Source organism: Mixophyes fleayi, chromosome 11 (genome assembly GCF_038048845.1).
Source record: "Mixophyes fleayi isolate aMixFle1 chromosome 11, aMixFle1.hap1, whole genome shotgun sequence".
In the NCBI taxonomy this organism is placed as follows: domain Eukaryota; kingdom Metazoa; phylum Chordata; class Amphibia; order Anura; family Limnodynastidae; genus Mixophyes; species Mixophyes fleayi.
The window spans coordinates 38,255,945-38,274,546 of NC_134412.1; the positions used below are offsets into that span (position 1 = coordinate 38,255,945).

Here is an 18,602-nt window from a genome sequence, read left to right on the forward strand (position 1 = left end):
AGCGGTGCTGGACCAGAGGACCCGGGCCAAGCTTGCAGCTGAAGATCGGCTCCCCGAAGAAAAAGCACCCGGACTGGCGAGGAGACCGGAGAGACCATCCACTGCCAGCGCCCAACCACAGGAGCCAGGTTAGTGTGAAAAACCTGCTACACACGGGGCAAATACACTACCCCTGCCCATTCTGCCTGCCTCCTTCAAGTATTCTGAGATTCTTCTAAGACTTCAGGCTTCACACTTCCTGAATTACTATAGTTCTAACCCATATTGTATTTTACCTATTATTGGAGCCGGCCCCAGAGTTCCAGGGGTGCGCAATGACCCTGTAACCCCCTAAAGTGCTGACAGGGGGTCGGGGGGGGGAGTCTTTTCCATGCTATTTCTACTCAGACCCATGTGAATTCTCTTCCCTATGTGGACCTACCCAATGTAATTTACTCTACTATCCAGTTTGCTCACACCGCCCCTCTTACTGTCTGACAGTCCTGCCTTTGAGGCTCCTCCACAATGCCTAAGGACAGTAAGAAATCCCACCCTAAAAGCCTCCCTCAATATTTCTCGAAGCAATCAACCTCAACCCCGCATCGGTCGAGGACGGGTTCCCCTCACACTTCTGCTGAATCTGACTCAGAGGAAGATGACACGTCCCCGATAACCAGACGGGACTTCCTAACGTTAATCAAAGAAATGAAAGAACTGAAATCTTCCGTGCACTCGGAAGTGCAAACCGCTCTCCACTCACTGCGGACAGAGGTGGCTTCAATAGGAACCCGCACTGACCAAGTTGAACAAAGATTAGAGACGGTGGTGTCCTCTCAGACAGGCATGGAGGAAGACATTGTACGCCTACGAAGTGACTTGACATCTGTCCAGGAACATCGAGAGGATATGGACAATCGGGCGAGGCGGAACAATCTGCGCCTAAAGGGCATTCCGGAAACGGTCGAACCTGCGCACCTGGACCAATACTTGAAGAAGCTTTTCTCCCAATTGGCCCCTGAGGTCCCGGAGGATCACTTACTACTGGACAGAGCCCATATGGCCCTAAAGCCCAGATCTACCGACCAGAACCAGCCTAGAGATGTCATCTTATGACTTCACTTCTATACTACCAAAGAGATGGTCTTGCGCGGAGCCAGAAAATTACATACCTTAACATTCGAGGGTCACAACATACAGATCTTCCAGGACTTATCACCAACCACTCTGGCCAGACGTTGGGAGCTTGCCCCGGTAACGCAAGTTCTACGAGATCATTATGTCCGTTATCGCTGGGGCTTCCCCTTCCGCCTGTTCCTCTGGCACCAGGAGCGACAGATTTCCACCCGCACACTGTCGGAGGCTCAGGCCCTCCTACACCGCTTAGGCCTTGCTCCCGAGCCCCCTCCGGGCGCCTCTCATTCATCTACCTCGAGCAACCAGGATATAAACCCGCGGCCCCAAAGAGCTCCGCGAGGTGAATGGTCCACAGTACAGAAGTCCTCCACTCCTCGCAAGACCTAGTAATTTATCTCCCTGTCTTTTAGGGATGAGAAACTCCCCACCCAGGGAAGGTCAATCTGGACCAGGGCTATTGTAAGCCGTTCCTGATCGTCTAATGGCCATTCCTGCCGGAGGATATCTGAGGAACTATACTTACCCGGAGACGAGCCCTCCGAAATGTCCATATGTTACCTAATTTCTCATTATATTGCCTACATGCCTGAGGTCTGGGGTTTCTGTTTGCCCTGTCTTGTTTTTTGCTCTCTCCGTGTACAGGTGGATCTCCATACCCATGGCCTTCTTGGAGTTACAGCGGAATGCCGCTATGGACCCCCCTCGGAAAGGCTGCACCTCCCCTATGACCATCGGCAGGCATGTTTATCTGTTTTTTGGGGTCCATTTGGACTCGTTATGTAATTGTTTTTTGTTTAATTGTTGGAATTCTCTATACGCTCACAGTGGTTCAAATTGGCATTTGTAAGCACTCGTCTGTTATCTCTGTACCCTCTGGTTTGACAATGTTACATAGTTAATCCATATGTTTACATGATGTGGCCCCACCTTACTGATACAGCCTACTCTGTCATCTCCTCCTCCCCCACACATGGGCCCACTGGGTAGCAGATACCCACCTCCCGCCTCCCCCCCCCACCCCTGTCAGCCATCTACCTTTCGCCCTCTCGATTGGTAAGCCCTAGCCACCTCCCCCATAGAGCTTGGTTGCTCTCAGCTGGTCCCCGGGTACCTAGAGTACCGCTCCTTCTGCCCCACCAGCATCCTGGACGGGTTCCCTGCACCACTCCCGTCCTCCTTCCCCCACTCTCCCACCACACCTACAATGTCCCCCCAACCATGGTCGTCTCTGGCATCTATCCCTTCAGCAAATCAAAACTACAATTCACTACACATATTTTCACCTCCTGACTCTTCCACTTTGACTTTCTCATGACACTCCGTCTGATTTCTTTCAATGTTAAAGGTCTTAACTCTCCCCAAAAAAGAGGCAAACTCTACGCTTCTTTACATGCCCTTAAGGGCGACCTAGTATTCCTACAGGAGACCCATTTTATCAAACACTTGCACCCGGAACTTAAATCCAAGAGATTCCCCCTTTCTTATCATGCTTGTGACTCTGCCAAGAAGAGATGCGGGGTGGCAATCCTCTTCTCACGTAATCTTGTCTTTGATCTCGCAGACTCACACAGAGATAAAGAAGGTAGATACATTATCCTAGTAGGTAAATTGAAAAACCTCCCGTGCACGCTAGTGAATATCTATGCCCCGAACCAACACCAGCACAAATTCTTTAGGCGCCTGGGAGCTACACTCTCTCAGGTTCGCAAGGGAGAATTGATAGTGGGAGGAGACTTTAATGCGGTCCTCACCCCCCATTTGGATAGATCTGCCCCTTCAACTGCTCCTTCCGACGGGAGGGACAGGAGGAACTCTAGGGCCTTGCAAGATTTCATGAAACTGCACAATCTGTACGATACTTGGAGAATCTCTGACCCCTTGGCCCGAGATTATTCTTTCTACTCCTCAGTCCATAACACCTATTCCCGAATCGACATGATCCTGCTCAGCCACGACCTGACCCTCAAACTCACTAATTCTATTATCCATTCAATTACATGGTCTGACCATGCCCCAATTTCGGCGGACCTCTCCTCCCTAGTTTCCCGCTCCTCCACTTTCTCCTGGAGACTCAACGAGTCCCTTCTCCACGACAAAAATACAGTAGCTCATATTAAATCCCTAATATCCGAATATTTTGAAACAAATGAATCTCCTGATATCTCCCCCTCTACTCTCTGGAATGCTCATAAGGCGGTCATTAGAGGCCATCTAATGGCTTCGGCAGCAAATGCCAAGAGGGCTAGGGCGGCCGAGACCATGCGTCTCTCCACGGCCATCCAACAGTTGGAGGAACAACATAAATCTAACCCTGACCCTGCTTTATTTGAACAAATGGCCTCTGTGAGGGGTGAACTTAACCTACTTCTCTCCCACCGAGTGGCCAACAAGCTGAAATGGCTGAACCAGCGCTTTTACGAAAAAGGTGATAAGGCGGACAAGCTCTTGGCCACTCGGCTGCGGACCAAAGTCTCGGCCCGTAATCTTATGGCTATTAGGGATCCCTCTGGAACTCTACTCTATAACCCAAAATTAATCCGCTCAGAATTCCAGAATTACTATTTAAAATTGTACAACCTCCCTCAACCCCCCAACACTTCGGCCCACCGGGAACAGTCAGAGCGTATAGATAAGTTCCTGGAGGATGCTCGCCTTCCGAAGCTTACTCCCCAGGCTGCAGATCGTCTTAGTGAACCCATCTCCTTAAAGGAGGTAGTGCAGGCTATTAAGGCTCAGAAAACAGGAAAGGCACCTGGTCCTGATGGGTTTTCAGCAGCCTACTATAAGAAATTCGCTGCTCTTCTAGCCCCTCAACTCTCCACTCTTTTTAACTCTATTCTAAAGGGCAAACCCTGGCCTAAAGAATCTCTCGAGGCTCGGATAACCCTGATCCACAAGGAAGGCAAAGAAGTCCATAATTGTGCTAGTTATCGCCCAATATCCCTCCTTAATAATGACTTGAAACTTTACGCTAAGATCCTGGCCAATCGCCTAAACACTGTACTCCCCGGGCTAGTTCACTATGATCAGGTGGGGTTTGTCCCTGGTAGGCAGGCCAGGGATAACACAAGGAGAACTATTGACCTCATTCATATAATTAACACTAGGAAAACTCCCTCCATCATTTTATATTTGGATGCCGAAAAGGCCTTCGACAGGATCTCCTGGCAGTTCATGACTCATACCCTCAAGCATTTTGGTCTGTCTGGGGATTTCTTGTCGGGGGTCCAGGCCTTGTATTCTCACCCCTCTGCTAAGGTTATGGTCAATGGTTCTCCTTCTGATCCCGTCCCAATAAGCAATGGAACCCGCCAAGGATGCCCACTCTCCCCCTTAATTTTTGCCCTGGTCATTGAGCCTCTGGCAGCTACTATCCGAGCCTCCCCAGATATCAGAGGAGTGGAGACAAGGTCTCTGGAGAGTAAGCTCTCACTGTTTGCTGACGATATACTCCTCACGCTCCAGCAGCCAAGAATATCTCTGCCCAACCTGTTCTGCCTCCTCTCGAGGTATGGTGACCTGTCCGGGTATAAAATCAATATAACAAAATCCGAAGCCCTATTCCTTAATGTCCCCTCACAGGACTGCTGTGATCTCACCTCCCACTTTCACTTTAGGTGGCAGAAGAAAAAATTAAAATATCTGGGAGTATATATAACCACCTCATATACCAGGAGAACTATCCAGCCCTCTTCCACAAACTCAAATCAGACATTTTCTCCTGGCGAACCCTAATCATTTCGTGGCTGGGCAGGATCATTGCGGTTAAAATGACTGTTCTCCCTCAACTTCTTTACCTTTTCCAGACACTGCCTGTGAGAATACCCCTATCCGAAATTTACTCTATGCAACAACACCTTTCTAAATTTGTCTGGCGAGGCAGGTCTCCCAGGCTTCGATTGGCACTACTCAAAAAACCTAAAGGCTGTGGAGGCAGAGGCTTCCCCGATCTCAAGGCCTACTACTGGGCTGCTCAGCTTAGCTCAATAGCTTCCTCATTTGCTCCTCCGGCATCTCATGCATGGGAAGACTTGGAGGCTGCCTATCTCTCCATACCCAGCCTGTCAGGCCTCTGGGGAGTCCCTTCTGATATTCGGAAGGTCCTAACCAAACGTTTTCCAACTCTGGAATTTGCAGCTCGGATCTGGGAGACCTGCAAGGGTCATCTCTCTATCTTTCCTAACCCTCTGCACATTATACCCCTGAGGCATAACCCCACCTTCCCTCCGGGAAAGTCCCGATCTTTCTCTCGGCTATGGACTAGGGCGGGATTTCGTTTTGCGGGGAGCCTTCTTGAGCGAGGAAGGCCCATATCCTATGACGCCCTCTGCTCGAGTCCCTAACTTTCACCCGCCGTTCTACCAATACCTGCAGGTTCGGCACTTCCTCCTGTCACTCCTGTCGGACAATTCACCTCACTCCCCCTCCCAATTTGAATCTCTCTGCCTCTCTTCCCCTCTGCGAAGGGGTATGATCTCGTCCCTGTATAGTCTACTACTAGGAAAACTGATACCCTCCGGGAACGCACATGAGAGGGAGTGGGAGAGGGATCTGGGCCCTCCCCCGGAGGAGGACTGCTGGGAGACCATCAGGCTGAATGTGGCTTCTAGTTCCATCTTCACATTAATTAAGGAAAATGCGTACAAAGTCTACTACAGGTGGTATTTCACACCTGACAGGCTCGCAAAAATGTACCAGTCAGCCTCTCCCGATTGCTGGAGAAATTGTGGTCATTGAGGCACCTTCGTGCATATTTGGTGGTCATGCCCGGTTATCTCCTCCTTCTGGGACAGGGTATCGAGACTTCTTTCCTCCCTCCTCCAATGCCCTATCAGATAGGATCCATGGTCCTTCCTCCTCTGTTATCCTATACAAGACCTAGACACCCACTCCGCAAAACTTGCCTCGCATGTCCTGGCAGCCGCCAGATGTCTGATTGCTAAATTTTGGAAGCAGGCGAACCCCCCCCCCCCGCATCTCTTCTCTTAGATCTTATATATGGTTTATTGCCAACATGGAAAAAATCACGTCGCTGCTGCGAGACAAAGAAGACAAATTTCAACAAGTCTGGGCCCCCTGGCTTTATGCCTAAGATACCCGCAGCTTTCTCTTCCTCCAAATAGTCTCTCTCTTCACAACTCCAGATAACATTGGCCCCTTTACTCCTTTAAAACACTCCAATGCAGATCTGACAGCGCTCCCTTCTAAAGGTGAACATGCTCTTCTTAAGTATATCCTATGAATCGACCATCTCCCCCCCCCCTTACCTACCCTACACCTCCTTCAATGTCCATTCCCTCTCCCTCCCGCCCCTTACCCATTACCATTCTGTTATATTGCAATATATTTTACTGTTATGTGAGTGACATTGCTGGATATCTAATATGCTCTATGATTATTCCAATCAATATGCTTGTTGTCTAAAGTCTATGTCATTCATACTTTATTATGCAATAAAAATTGTTAAAATTATCCTGAAATTAAGTGAATACATCATTGTTTATTTTCTACTGTAAATCAGATTCTGTAGTACATGATATTCAGACATACATGAGAACAAAAACAATGACAATGGATTCATTGATAAGCAGATGCATGGATGTAATTAACATAACAAATTATGTGGCATTCAGAAACACCTCAGCATAAGATATAACCAGGACAACGGAGACAACAGAGACTGGACACACAAGGCATAGGATAGAGAACCCAGCCCATGGAATGGAAGGGGCAATATGACACAATTGGGATAATAGCCTTAGAAGGGTCCAGTATGGAGCAGAGACAGTGAGGCCAGGATTATAACAGGATTGATCCATGGGAGATGAAGCTCAGGGAGGGCTTTGAGTGCAGGGAATCAGGGGCTTCCCAATGAATTTGCCCCATGGTGTAAAGACATGATCGCCACCGGGATGTCACAACTACAGTGGTCAAACACAGCTGAGCTGCCAAAGTGTGCAGGATACAACCCGTGTGGCAGTGTGGTAGGCTGAGTTAAAAGGAGGTCGGAAGGCCCGCAGGACATCTCGCCCATGGCGTCTAGTGAGAGCGAGAACCGCCATTCTTCTGTCCACACCAAGAGCAGAGGCACGGCCACAAAAAACAGCACCGGGCACAATTGAGCCCCTGGCCTCAGGGGAGGCCATAGACATTACTACAGTATAGGATGCAGTCAGTTGATGCTAGGCACAAAAGGCGTTAAATGCTCACCATGGCTCGTTCCCAGGGAAATTGGCTGCCATGAGGTCAAGGGGAGCCCGAGGCCAGTGCATCTGCTGGCTCGATGGAGTGAGCTGTTAGCGTACACATCCTGTCACCTTGCAACAAGTTTCCAAAATTAAAAAGAAAGTCCAGTTTGTCTAATGCACTTAATTGGCTGGAAATTGGCCATATGAAACTATATGGGCATATTGGCCCTCTGGTCACATGTGAGGCTATAGAGAGGTATGGGGCTATGTGAAGCTATATGGAGACATTTAAACAGTGACAGCTGCATTTGATGTACATGGTATTTCTTCTGTCATGCACATTAAATATTTACACATTCGTCAGTTATCAATTTTACCTTCGTGCACATGCTAAGTATTCCTTACTATGCAGTGATAGGCTTATTTTTTTTCTAAAAAATCTCAGGAATGTTAGATATTTTTTTGTTACTGTAACTAATACCACACTAATATAAGAGGTCATCAGCTCACTGTGCGAACCATACAACTTTACAGAGTTACTTTTTCTATGTGCAGCGCACTACATAATTTTTAATGCGTACAACGGTTTTGCTGTAGTTTAATACATTTTGGCAGCTCTATAACACCGACAGCTAAAACGTGGCTGGTACTTTAAGAAAAAAAAACAAAACACTGCACTGTGGTTCTGCGCTATATCACCACCTGATATGAAGGTCTCCACTGTATCGCCAACAGATATGAAGGCCTGAACTGTATAGCTAACCGATACAGAGGTCTGTATTGTAATGCTGCCACAGATTTGGGGGGTGAGGTAGGCTAGTTCACTACTAAAAAAGATTGGGGAGTCGGCAAATGCTGAAAAAGTGGTGATTTAATAGTACGAATGCACTTTGAATGTGTATATTCTTTGTATAGCCACCAGAAATTTAGGTCTATTCAATGGATTTGATTTCTTATATTAAATGTTAAGCTTTAGAAATATTGCTTTGCAAGGCTACCTGCATTTTAGTACAGAACCAGACAGATCACTTTGCTGCTTTCAATCCATAACTCAGAAGCACAAATACTTATTTATAAGCCTATGGAAAGAAAATCATAACTACTAAGCCTCTCTTATCCTCCTGTACAGGAACAATTCGTTCTGGATTGTTAAATATCTGTACAACAGAAATGAATACAGAACTAAAAGGTTGAAAGCTAGCTAACAATAGCACTACATCTGTAGTTGCAGGAGATTTTAGAAATCAGTGGTTATATCATTATTGATAAAGATAACTAGGGGATAAAGTCTAAAATATATAAATTATCCACCCACACAGAAAAATCAAAAGGCGAGATGCCCAGAGCTTGAATGGGACGAATGTACATGCGCTCAACCTCGGCACGCCCTTACTGTACATTACCTATGTGCATAGGCCCCTTCCCTCCCCCACTCCAACCTTCAAGTCGTAGGAAGTGTCATTTGCTTTCACAGATCACTTGCATGCACTTATGTTCATTAGCGTAGTCTGTTTCTGAGCACGCGCAGAGCAATTTCAAGCAAGATACGTCATGCATCGCGACTTATATCCGAAGATGCCTCAAGCCCAATGTGTGTATGCGAGATAGATATATAAACAAATATATCTCCACACACACACAAATACATACTAAAATAAATTTTAAACTTAATGCATGTAACAGTGGGCATCAAATAGTGCAATTTATATTCAATAAAGCACTTGTTGATGACATACTGTTTACCACTAACAAGATAAGGTTTCATGTGTACTTTCTATGTTCTCAAATGTATTAAAGACTCTTGATTACTGAAGCAGTCAGACAATGATAAATAAGAAGCTTACGGAATGTCCCAGTTTATCAAAGCAGTCTCAGTAAATGGATTAGAAACAATACATTGACACTCATTTAGCCAAATGCCCTTCACCTCTCTACATACTTATTCCATGTAGTAACAGTAGATAACTAGTGGCATTGGTGCAAAATGTGTAATATGTGTAATTATATATATATCATACACACACACATACACATACATACATATACACACACACACACACACACCTTCTATTTCACAGGCGAAATCACTACTCACCAAATATAACTTGTATTTAGAGACTCGGGATATCATTTGTGGCACATGACTCACTTTGGAAGTATTTCTCAGGGATTGTTTAACACACCACTACATAGGAGAATCCCTTCCTACAAGCAGCTTTTGTCATATATTGAAACTTGTGTATTAAAAAGGAATATTGCCTACAAGCACTTGTCCTGAAGCCTGCGGTTGGGGTTGTGAGCATCACATGTATGAATAAGTTCTTATAATAAATACATCTTAACACACAGGCCTCTGTATTCTACCATAAGCTAAATGGACAAATTTTTAGAAGAAGGATTTTAATATGTAAAAATCCCTAAGCTGAAATTTAGATATAGTCCTCAGACTGGCTGACAGGAGACGACATTGTCATGATGAACAATGCCGACTATAGGAAGGAGATGATCAAATTAGCAGTGTGTGCTTTGTCGTGGTGCACTGGGTAGTATCTGTGTGTGGAGTTATGTAGCTTTGCATTTCCTTGCTCTAAATATTCTGAGGTGTGCAACAAAATACTTGTCCCAAAAGGTGGTTTTTATAATTTTCATTGTACTGGCTATTAATTTCTATATATGATTTTTTTCTAGGTAAGTATACTCCATTTTATTTATATTTTGGGATAACCATCACTGTCTATTTCTAAATACAGATTTTGTCATTAACTAATATGCTCTTTTTATCATTTAATTTAAATAATTCATCCATCAAAATCTCTACTACCCCCCCACCACCAGCTCCCAGAACATTGTTTGCTACAAGTATTGAGACTCATCACTATGGACGTACAAAGCCACATAAACCCATGCAGACTTTACCTAATGATTCATCGCAACAGCGGTAGGTGAACGGTTACAGTATTAGTGGTGCACACAACACTTCAATACAAAAAGAATATGATATCCAATTTAGAAATATGTTGCAGAATGTGCCCAGCCTAAAGATATGAAAGGCCAGGAAAAAAAATAAAATATATATATTTTACCTTTTTTTTTTTTTTATTTGTATGCTGGGCCTTCATATCTTTAGGCTGAACCCATTCTGCAACATATTTCTAAACTGGACATGATTTTTATTATACACACACACACACACAGCGGTCGAAGTGGAAATATAATAGTGGGGGTGTGGAAAGTGTACGTAAATGAAATGTAATAGTTTTACAATCAAAACAGTAGAAGTGGCGGTATGGCATACCAATGTATACCAGCCCACTGTGTATACGAGATATATATTTTATACATTCCACATATACACACACACACAATACTGTGCAAAAGTTTTAGGCAAGTGTAGAAAAAAATGCTACAGAGTAAGAATGCTTTCAAAAATAGACATGTTAATAGTTTATTTTTATCAATTAACAAAATGCAAAGTGAATGAAGAGAAAAGAAATCTAAATCAAATCAATATTTGGTGTGACCACCCTTTGCCTTCAAAACAGCATCACTGCATCAATTCTTCTAGGTACACTTGCACACAGTTTTTGAAGGAACTCTGCAGGGATGTTGTTCCAAACATCTTGAAGAACTAGCCACAGATCTTCTGTGGATGTCGGCTTTCTCAAATCCTTCTGTCTCTTCATGTAATCCCAGACAGACTCAATGATGTTGAGATCAGGGCTCTGTTGGGGCCATATAATCAATCCCAGGACTCCTTGTTCTTCTTTACTATGAAGATAGTTCTTAATGACATTGGCTGTCTGTTTGGGGTCGTTGTCCTGCTGTAGAATAAGTTTGGAGCCAATCAGATGCCTCTCTGATGGTATTGCATGATGGACAAATACCTGCCTGTATTTCTCAGCATTGACAACATATCAAATCAAAAGATTATATAATCACGTCACTGTTCCAGGCAAACTCTCTGTTTTCAAAAGTTCTTGTAGCTTGTGAAAATGACACATTAGAAGAAGCAGAAACTGCTGACCGTAAGGGATCATAAACTTAGACTGTTGAGACAAAGTTTCATGATGTGGCAATGATATTATCCAATGACTCATATCCCACATTTATACCAGAACTCTGTTTTACAATGTTGATAATACAAGTTGTTTCTTGAGCTTCATTTGTGACTAAAACTAAAAAGTTTTAATTAATAAAATGTGTAATACAAATGTTTTTCATGGCTTCAACATTCTTCTGGAAATGCTACATTAATAGTCAAGGCTCTACATGGTGATCCCACAAATGGATGCAGTCAACATTACAAACACACAATATATTATCATCTACTGGTTATTGTAGTGCATTCATTGGTTTGTGATTATATAGGACTCTTCAATTCAGTTATTTCCTTATGAATGTTTGACAGACACATTTGTACATAAATCGATACAGAGAGATATTGCTGAATAATGACAGACTTTTTTTTTTCTTAATAGAATGTACATTTATGATGTCATTCTAATTTGGAAGGGCTGACTCAATGGCATTAGAGCTATGAGCAGTTTTATCTAATCACCAATTAGACCTTGGTTGAAAACTGTGGCTTATTATTTATAGGCAAAGTATTTTACAGCTATGTTATAAATTGTGTTTTAACAGAGATCATTTTATAATAAAATAACATTTTTTTCTGACTCATTTGTTAATACATAATGTGAACTTCACCATAGGTTTCTTACAATAGCGGTTTTTATAAGGAGTACTTTATTTTCCTATTACTCCACATTTAGGGGTAGATTAAATTCCCGTTACTACAGTAATAGCTGCACACTATTACCATTACTACGGTAATGTCAATGCTGATTTTGGCTCGGAGTTCTGAGCAAAAATCAGCATTGAAATTACCGTAGTAAAGCATGGAATTGAATACCTTAAAGTTTGGCTGGGTACAGACTACAGGTTTTTCAACAGGGCTAATTACACGATAAATGACTGTTTTATCATTCCAAAGCACATCATATCGTTTGATTTTATAAATGGACTATGAATCTTCTTAAAGATGGCACAATGTCGGTCAAATTCTGAAGTGTGCACACACTCACAACCAGCAGTGTAGGCAGATCTCCATAGAATTTACAAAGTCAAGATATTTTCAGCAGATGATTATGAAAGATGAAGAGCACAGATCTGAAGGCAAATCGTGTACACGTGAATCGGCATGCGGATTGGGACTTTCAGTTGTTGATGAAATCGTTAACGATATTGTATTGTGAGAAATTTTCTGCAGTGTGTACCTAGCCTTTGTGTTGAAGCTCCTTTAGCAAATGTCTGTATTGTTCTAATGCATTTAACACAGTGTGCTTCTATACATCAAAAAAAATAAAAAAAAAGTTAGGCAGCTTATTAAACAAAACAAAAAGTGTTCCCTATCAAAATAAAAAATGCAACAGAATATAATGCAATAACAATAACAAAACACACTACAAACGGTCAGATACCACTGACATCGAAAGGGGCATATTCAATTGTCGGCGGAAACGCCGAAAATACCGCGGTCCGCGCACTATTACCGTTATTACGGTAATAGTGCGTGGAAAAACCGTTACTACGGTAATTTTCTCACTGGATTTCAGCTCGCAGCTCCCTGAGCCGCGATCTGAAATCCAGCAAACTACTACCGTAATAACGGTAGTAGTTTTTACGTAGCGGGATTTCCCGACAATTGAATATGCCCCAAAGAGTCAATTCTGAAAACTAGAAGGAAATCTGTTAAGAAATGCATAAAATAAGAAACCAAATATTTAGTACAGATTTTAGATAAATATATTCACAATTGGCATTTGATAAACTGCACATCTGTCATGGACAGGCAAAAAAAAAAATCCAAAATACTTTAAACACGGAGTAAATATTAACTTACAAATAGTGAAAAGTCATTACAGTATATAAAACAGGAGAAGTACTACTGTTTAGTTGCCATGCATACAGATTATCACAGTATACTATAGAAGAGAAAGTATACTGCTATGCATACAGATTACAAATAATCAATAATTAACTCCAGTATGAAAGCTCTGCAGAGATATATATATATATATACATACACACACACATAGATCAGCCACAGCATTAAAACCACTGACAAGTGAAGTCAATAACATTGGTTATCTCAGCAGGGGTGGGACACATTAGGCAGCAGGTGAACAGTCAGTTCTTGAAGTTGATATGTTGGAGATAGGAATAATGGACAAGCGTAAGGATCTCAGCAAATTGGACAAGGGACTAATTGTGATGGCTGGACGACTGGGTCAGAGCATCTCCAAAACACCAGCTCTTGTGGAGTGTTCCCAGTATCCAGTGGTTAGAACCTACTAAAAGTGGTCCAAGGAAGGACAGCTGGTGAACCGGCAACAGGGTCATGGGCACCCAAGGCTCATTGATGCGCATTGGGGGGTGAAGGCTAGTCTGGGTAGTCCAATCCCACAGAAGAGCTGTTGTAGCACAACTTGCTGAAAAAGTTACTGCTGGCTATGACAGAAAGGTGTTAGAACACACAGGTAATTGCAACTTGCTGAGTATGGGGCTGCTCAGCCGCAGACCGGTCAGAGTGCTCATGCTGACCCCTGTCCACCGCTGGAAGTGCTTACAATGGGCAAGTGAATGCCAGAACTGGACCATGGAGCAATGGAATAAAGTGGCCTGATTTGATGAATCACATTTTCTTTTACATCATGTGGACAGCCAGGTGCCTCGTTTACCTGGGGAAGAGATGGAACCAGGATGCATTATGGGAAGAAGGCAAGCTGACGGATGCAGTGTGATGCTCTGGGCAATGTTCTGCTGGGTCCTGGCATTCATGTGGATGTTACCTTTGACACATATCATCTACCTAAACATTGTTGCAAATACACCCCTTCACGGCAACAATATTCCCTGATGGCAGTGGCCTCTTTCATCAGGATAATACACCCTGCCACACTGCAAAAATTGTTCAGGAATGGTTTGTGGACCATAAAGAGTTCAAGGTGTTGACTTGGCCCCCGAATTCCCCAGATCTCAATCCAATCGAGCATCTTTGGGATGTGGTGGAAAAACAAGTTTGAGCCATGGAGGCCCCACCTCACAGTTTACAGGATCTACTGCTAATGTCTTGATGACAAATGTCACAGGACACCATACCTCGATGGCTCAGAGCTGTTTTGATGGTAACATGGGGACCTATATTAGGAAGGTGGCCGATTGCTTTAACTGTGGCCCATATACACTAATCAGGGTATTATAACACATGTGTAACTCCTCCTCTGGCGTCATTGTTCACACCTCCCAGTGACTGAAGAAGTGGCACGGCACTATCAGCCAGAGGAGACACTACAGGAATGGCTGCATAGAAACATTAGACTGGTATGAGCTGAGGAAAAGTGTGTGGTGAGAGTGTGACAGCCAGGACCTGGGATGGAGGGGACGAGGTTTATGAGTGAGAGAATGTTGGAAGCGGCTCTGTGGCCTACTTCACAAGGGGCCAAAGTACATCATAACAGTGAATAAGAGTGAAATATGACACATTTGAGGGAGAAATTACCTCAGAGCGTGGCTGCATATACCGAGATAAAGGAGTCCCCAAGTTCAGAGAGCCACAAGAAGGGGAATGAATCTCTATAATAATAAAGAAGAGCCCCTAGGAGAAAAAAGGAGGGACCTCAATAGAGAGATTGGCGGGGTGATGTGAAAGCAGTGTGGAGCTAATTATTAGTGCAACATTTAGGATCTGCCATACAGAGTCTCCATAGCTATAGAGGGGAAAGCATGTAAAAGACCCTATGGAGAGGGTAGCTGCAATACGCAGTGTTTGATGTGACCCAGAGAGGACACCAGTGAGAGTGTTATAGCCCGAGGGGTGAGTGAAGAGACTTCAAGAGGACACTAGTGAGAGTATCAAATCTACCAAGTAAGGCTGAGAGTGCACCGGATGGAGAGGGTTTAAGTATCTGCATAAATTCAAGTGAGTGTGAGAATGCTAGGAGGGGCAGAGAGGGCACAGCAAGTATGTGTTATAACCCAAAATATATGGCCCCCACAGAGGGGTGAGCAGGACTGAGAGTACACAAGCATGTGTCAATGCCCAAATAAGTGAACACTCACCGCCGCTGAGGATGGGCGAATGAAACAGAGAATGGATGTGCAATGAGGCACCACTTTAAATGGGACTGTTATAGCAATATATCCATATTAACTGTTTAGAACTGTGCTGGATGAGGCTAGAGCTGTACATATTAACTTTATTATTGCAACCGAATAAGAATATGCTGGAATAAAGAAGGAGTGTAAGGGTTTATTTTGAAATATAAAGATGATCTGTGAACCGCACCACCACCTGTGTCCCCACTTAACAGACACTGCTGTAAATCCTGCATGTGCGGGAACCGTCAGGTTAGTTATACCCACACTCAAGAACCAGCCAGGGCAGAGGCATGTGCGAGTGAAGAAGTGCATTACACACCTATGCACCCCAGGACCACAGAGTGACAAGGGTTACAAATAACTTTATTAAACATTTATCCCATTTAGCTGACTCAGTCACTTACAAACACCTCAAAACTATAAATAAGATTATTAGTAATATACTGCAATATTTATATACCTGCAGGAAACTTAGAAGAATACTAAAACAGCATGTGATTAATCTTTAACAAGATTCAAAACATTTAAAATAAATAGGTTTAGCTATACTTTAGAGTAGGAAACTGACCATAACAGTTACTCAAAAATGAATATATACATTTTCCACTTTAAAGACATTAAATGAGGAAGTAAAACTAAAAGAACTCCCTTAGGATACTAAAATAGTATCATGAGGTTGGTCACTAAATGGTGATAAAGTGTTTTAGGTCTCTGTCTGTTTTCAATGTTAAATTTTGATATGGTCAAATGATCCAAAATGTTACCTGATAACAAGTGAACATAGACATAGGTAGACGTTACATGTTCTTACCTCTTCTGAACGCTTCCGTCCATCACGCTCCCTGTCATATTGGATCAGTAGCCTTTGCTTATCTTCTTGCACCATCTCCAGTTGGTCCTCTCGCTCTCGAGCGCAGGCACAAGTTGTTGCCAGACTTTCTAGCACAGAGACCATTAAGGGCATCAGGCCTGTAACCGCATCTTGTCCATAGGCTCCTACTAATTTATCTAGTTCAGAATAAATACTTCCAGCCATGGCTGTGACCATCTCATCATAAACCTCCAGCACATTTCCACTTTCCACCTCATCTCCAAAAATTTCCTCCAGTTTATCATCCATACTTAAACAACCACACAAGGAAATTTACAAATGGTAAAGCAAGCAAATGAAAATTCTTTAGCACACATCCTTTGCTTTCCTGTCTAAAAGTCTATATAGAATTATTCTATAATTGCTGCCTCCCATACTATGCAGCGCAGAACAGGTAAAAAGCTTGTCCGTCACCTAAACTTACAGAAGTATACTTAAGCACATAAATGCTTATTTCAGAGAGCCACAATTTACAAGTCAGTCATAGTAATATAATGCTGAAGTATACAGTTCCATACTCCACAGATAGATCTAATAGGACACATACAAATTTCTCCTTGCCCCTGTCAGAGCTTCAGTATTAGCAGAAATCCTGACTCTATAACTAAGCAATCTGCCTCCCAAGTAGTTTTGCTCTGTCAGCACATATCCCAATAGGAATTCAATATATAGAAATTGCACTGTTGAGCTACATCCAAAGTTTTCTGTCAGCTTAAAGCAATCGGGACCATAAATCATCTCTCCTTGTTTTCTTGTCCATAACAAGCACCTTCCCTTGTGATCCTGACCCCTGGTGCAGACATGCAGCTGCTAATTTTACAGACAAACTGGGGGTGTAATTTACACTGAGACTATGATAAGGGAGGGTGTAAGGAGGGGAGGAAGGAGGGGGTGGAGCTTGCTGGGTGACTGACGGCAGTAATGCACAATCAGCATGTTAGACCGTGAAGGGTTTAACCAATAGGATCTGTCACCAGGTTGGACTAAGCTGCTTCCTGATCTTTGCAGTCTTTGCAAGAGGTGAGGGGGAGGAGAAAGAGATACCTTCTGGGGCAGTCATGTGATAAATTGATCATGTGATGGAAGTTTGGCATTGGACACCTGAGGAGTAAGAGCTCTGGGTGCTGGTGACCGCCTGCTGCTAACCTTTCTTTGGGTTGGCTAAGGGGATCGTGCAGCTGTTGTGGCTTTTGTAGAAGCAGCATGAGCAGTGAGATCACTGTGACAGCTAGTGTCAATCTATGATACCATCCCTTCCAGTACCTTACCTTTCAAGTATGGGCAGACCATTTTTCAATTATGGAATTCAGCTGCTGCAGAAACTCTTGAGATTAGTACTGTCAGTCAAGTTGATGGGTACATACAGTATTGGACAGGTTTACTTCATTTTAAATGAACATGTAAATTAAATAGATTTATGACCCTAATTATATATAGCTTTAGAGCACACAAGTAGTAAAACAAGGAGCATACCTGACACATCATAATTTACACTTGTTTGATTGACTGTACATGAAGGCTTTGGGAGATTATACACTAATTGGTGTAAAAGGTGAGCAGTATTTTCTTAGTACAGCTATGTCTTATAAGGAACACACGACATTACCCATAAGAAATAACTGTGAATATACAGTATGTGCCACAGTGCCAGCATAAAAGCACGCAGTCTATAGAGATGTATCCAGGCCACAATATGTTGTTTTGTTTTGTTTGTTTTTTTATCTTTTATTATTATTTAGGTTTTGAATTGTTTTCCATTGATATATTGTAATTCCTGCCAGCTCATGAAACTCCCCTCTAATCAGTTGCCGATTATCATTTTTAACAGTAAAAACATAGTATTTTAAACCATGTTCACATATGCTTAGTTATTGTTTAATTATGTTGCCCTTTTTATGATAGAAAAAGATATCTGGGTTGTGTGAGAGGATTATTTGACTGCATGGAGATGTGCTGGGGCAGGATAAGGTGGAGGACTGACGTTGAAGTATGTTGTGAGCCGTACAATGTCTGGGCTGGCCGAAGTAAATTTGATATACTAGAGAAAAAGAAGGATGGAAACACAGTTTATCAACAACTGTAAACTATATTATTTTTGTTATTCAATTACATGGTTTGGCTATGTCCTAATATGTACATTGTAGTCAATTTGAAACATACCTGTGCTGTGGCAGAGAGTGACACTAATATTATGTCTCCAATCTGATCTAAATATAGGGCACTGTCCTCCGAGAAGGTACAGATGTGTGACAACCTGGCAGGTTTACATG

General features: G+C 43.0%; 1 protein-coding gene across 2 annotated transcripts in view; it reads right to left on the bottom strand.

Annotated features, from left to right (window-relative positions):
- The window catches only part of LOC142107562 (C-Jun-amino-terminal kinase-interacting protein 3-like), an 87,771-nt gene extending 70,579 nt beyond the window's left edge, over positions 1-17,192 (bottom strand). For both annotated transcript variants that reach the window (XM_075191063.1, XM_075191062.1), the window contains exon 1: positions 16,273-17,192. In XM_075191063.1, coding sequence (XP_075047164.1) covers positions 16,273-16,581 — 309 coding nt within the window. In that variant the 5' untranslated portion in view covers positions 16,582-17,192. The remainder of the gene's footprint in view (positions 1-16,272) is intronic.
- Positions 17,193-18,602: the final 1,410 nt, after the last annotated feature.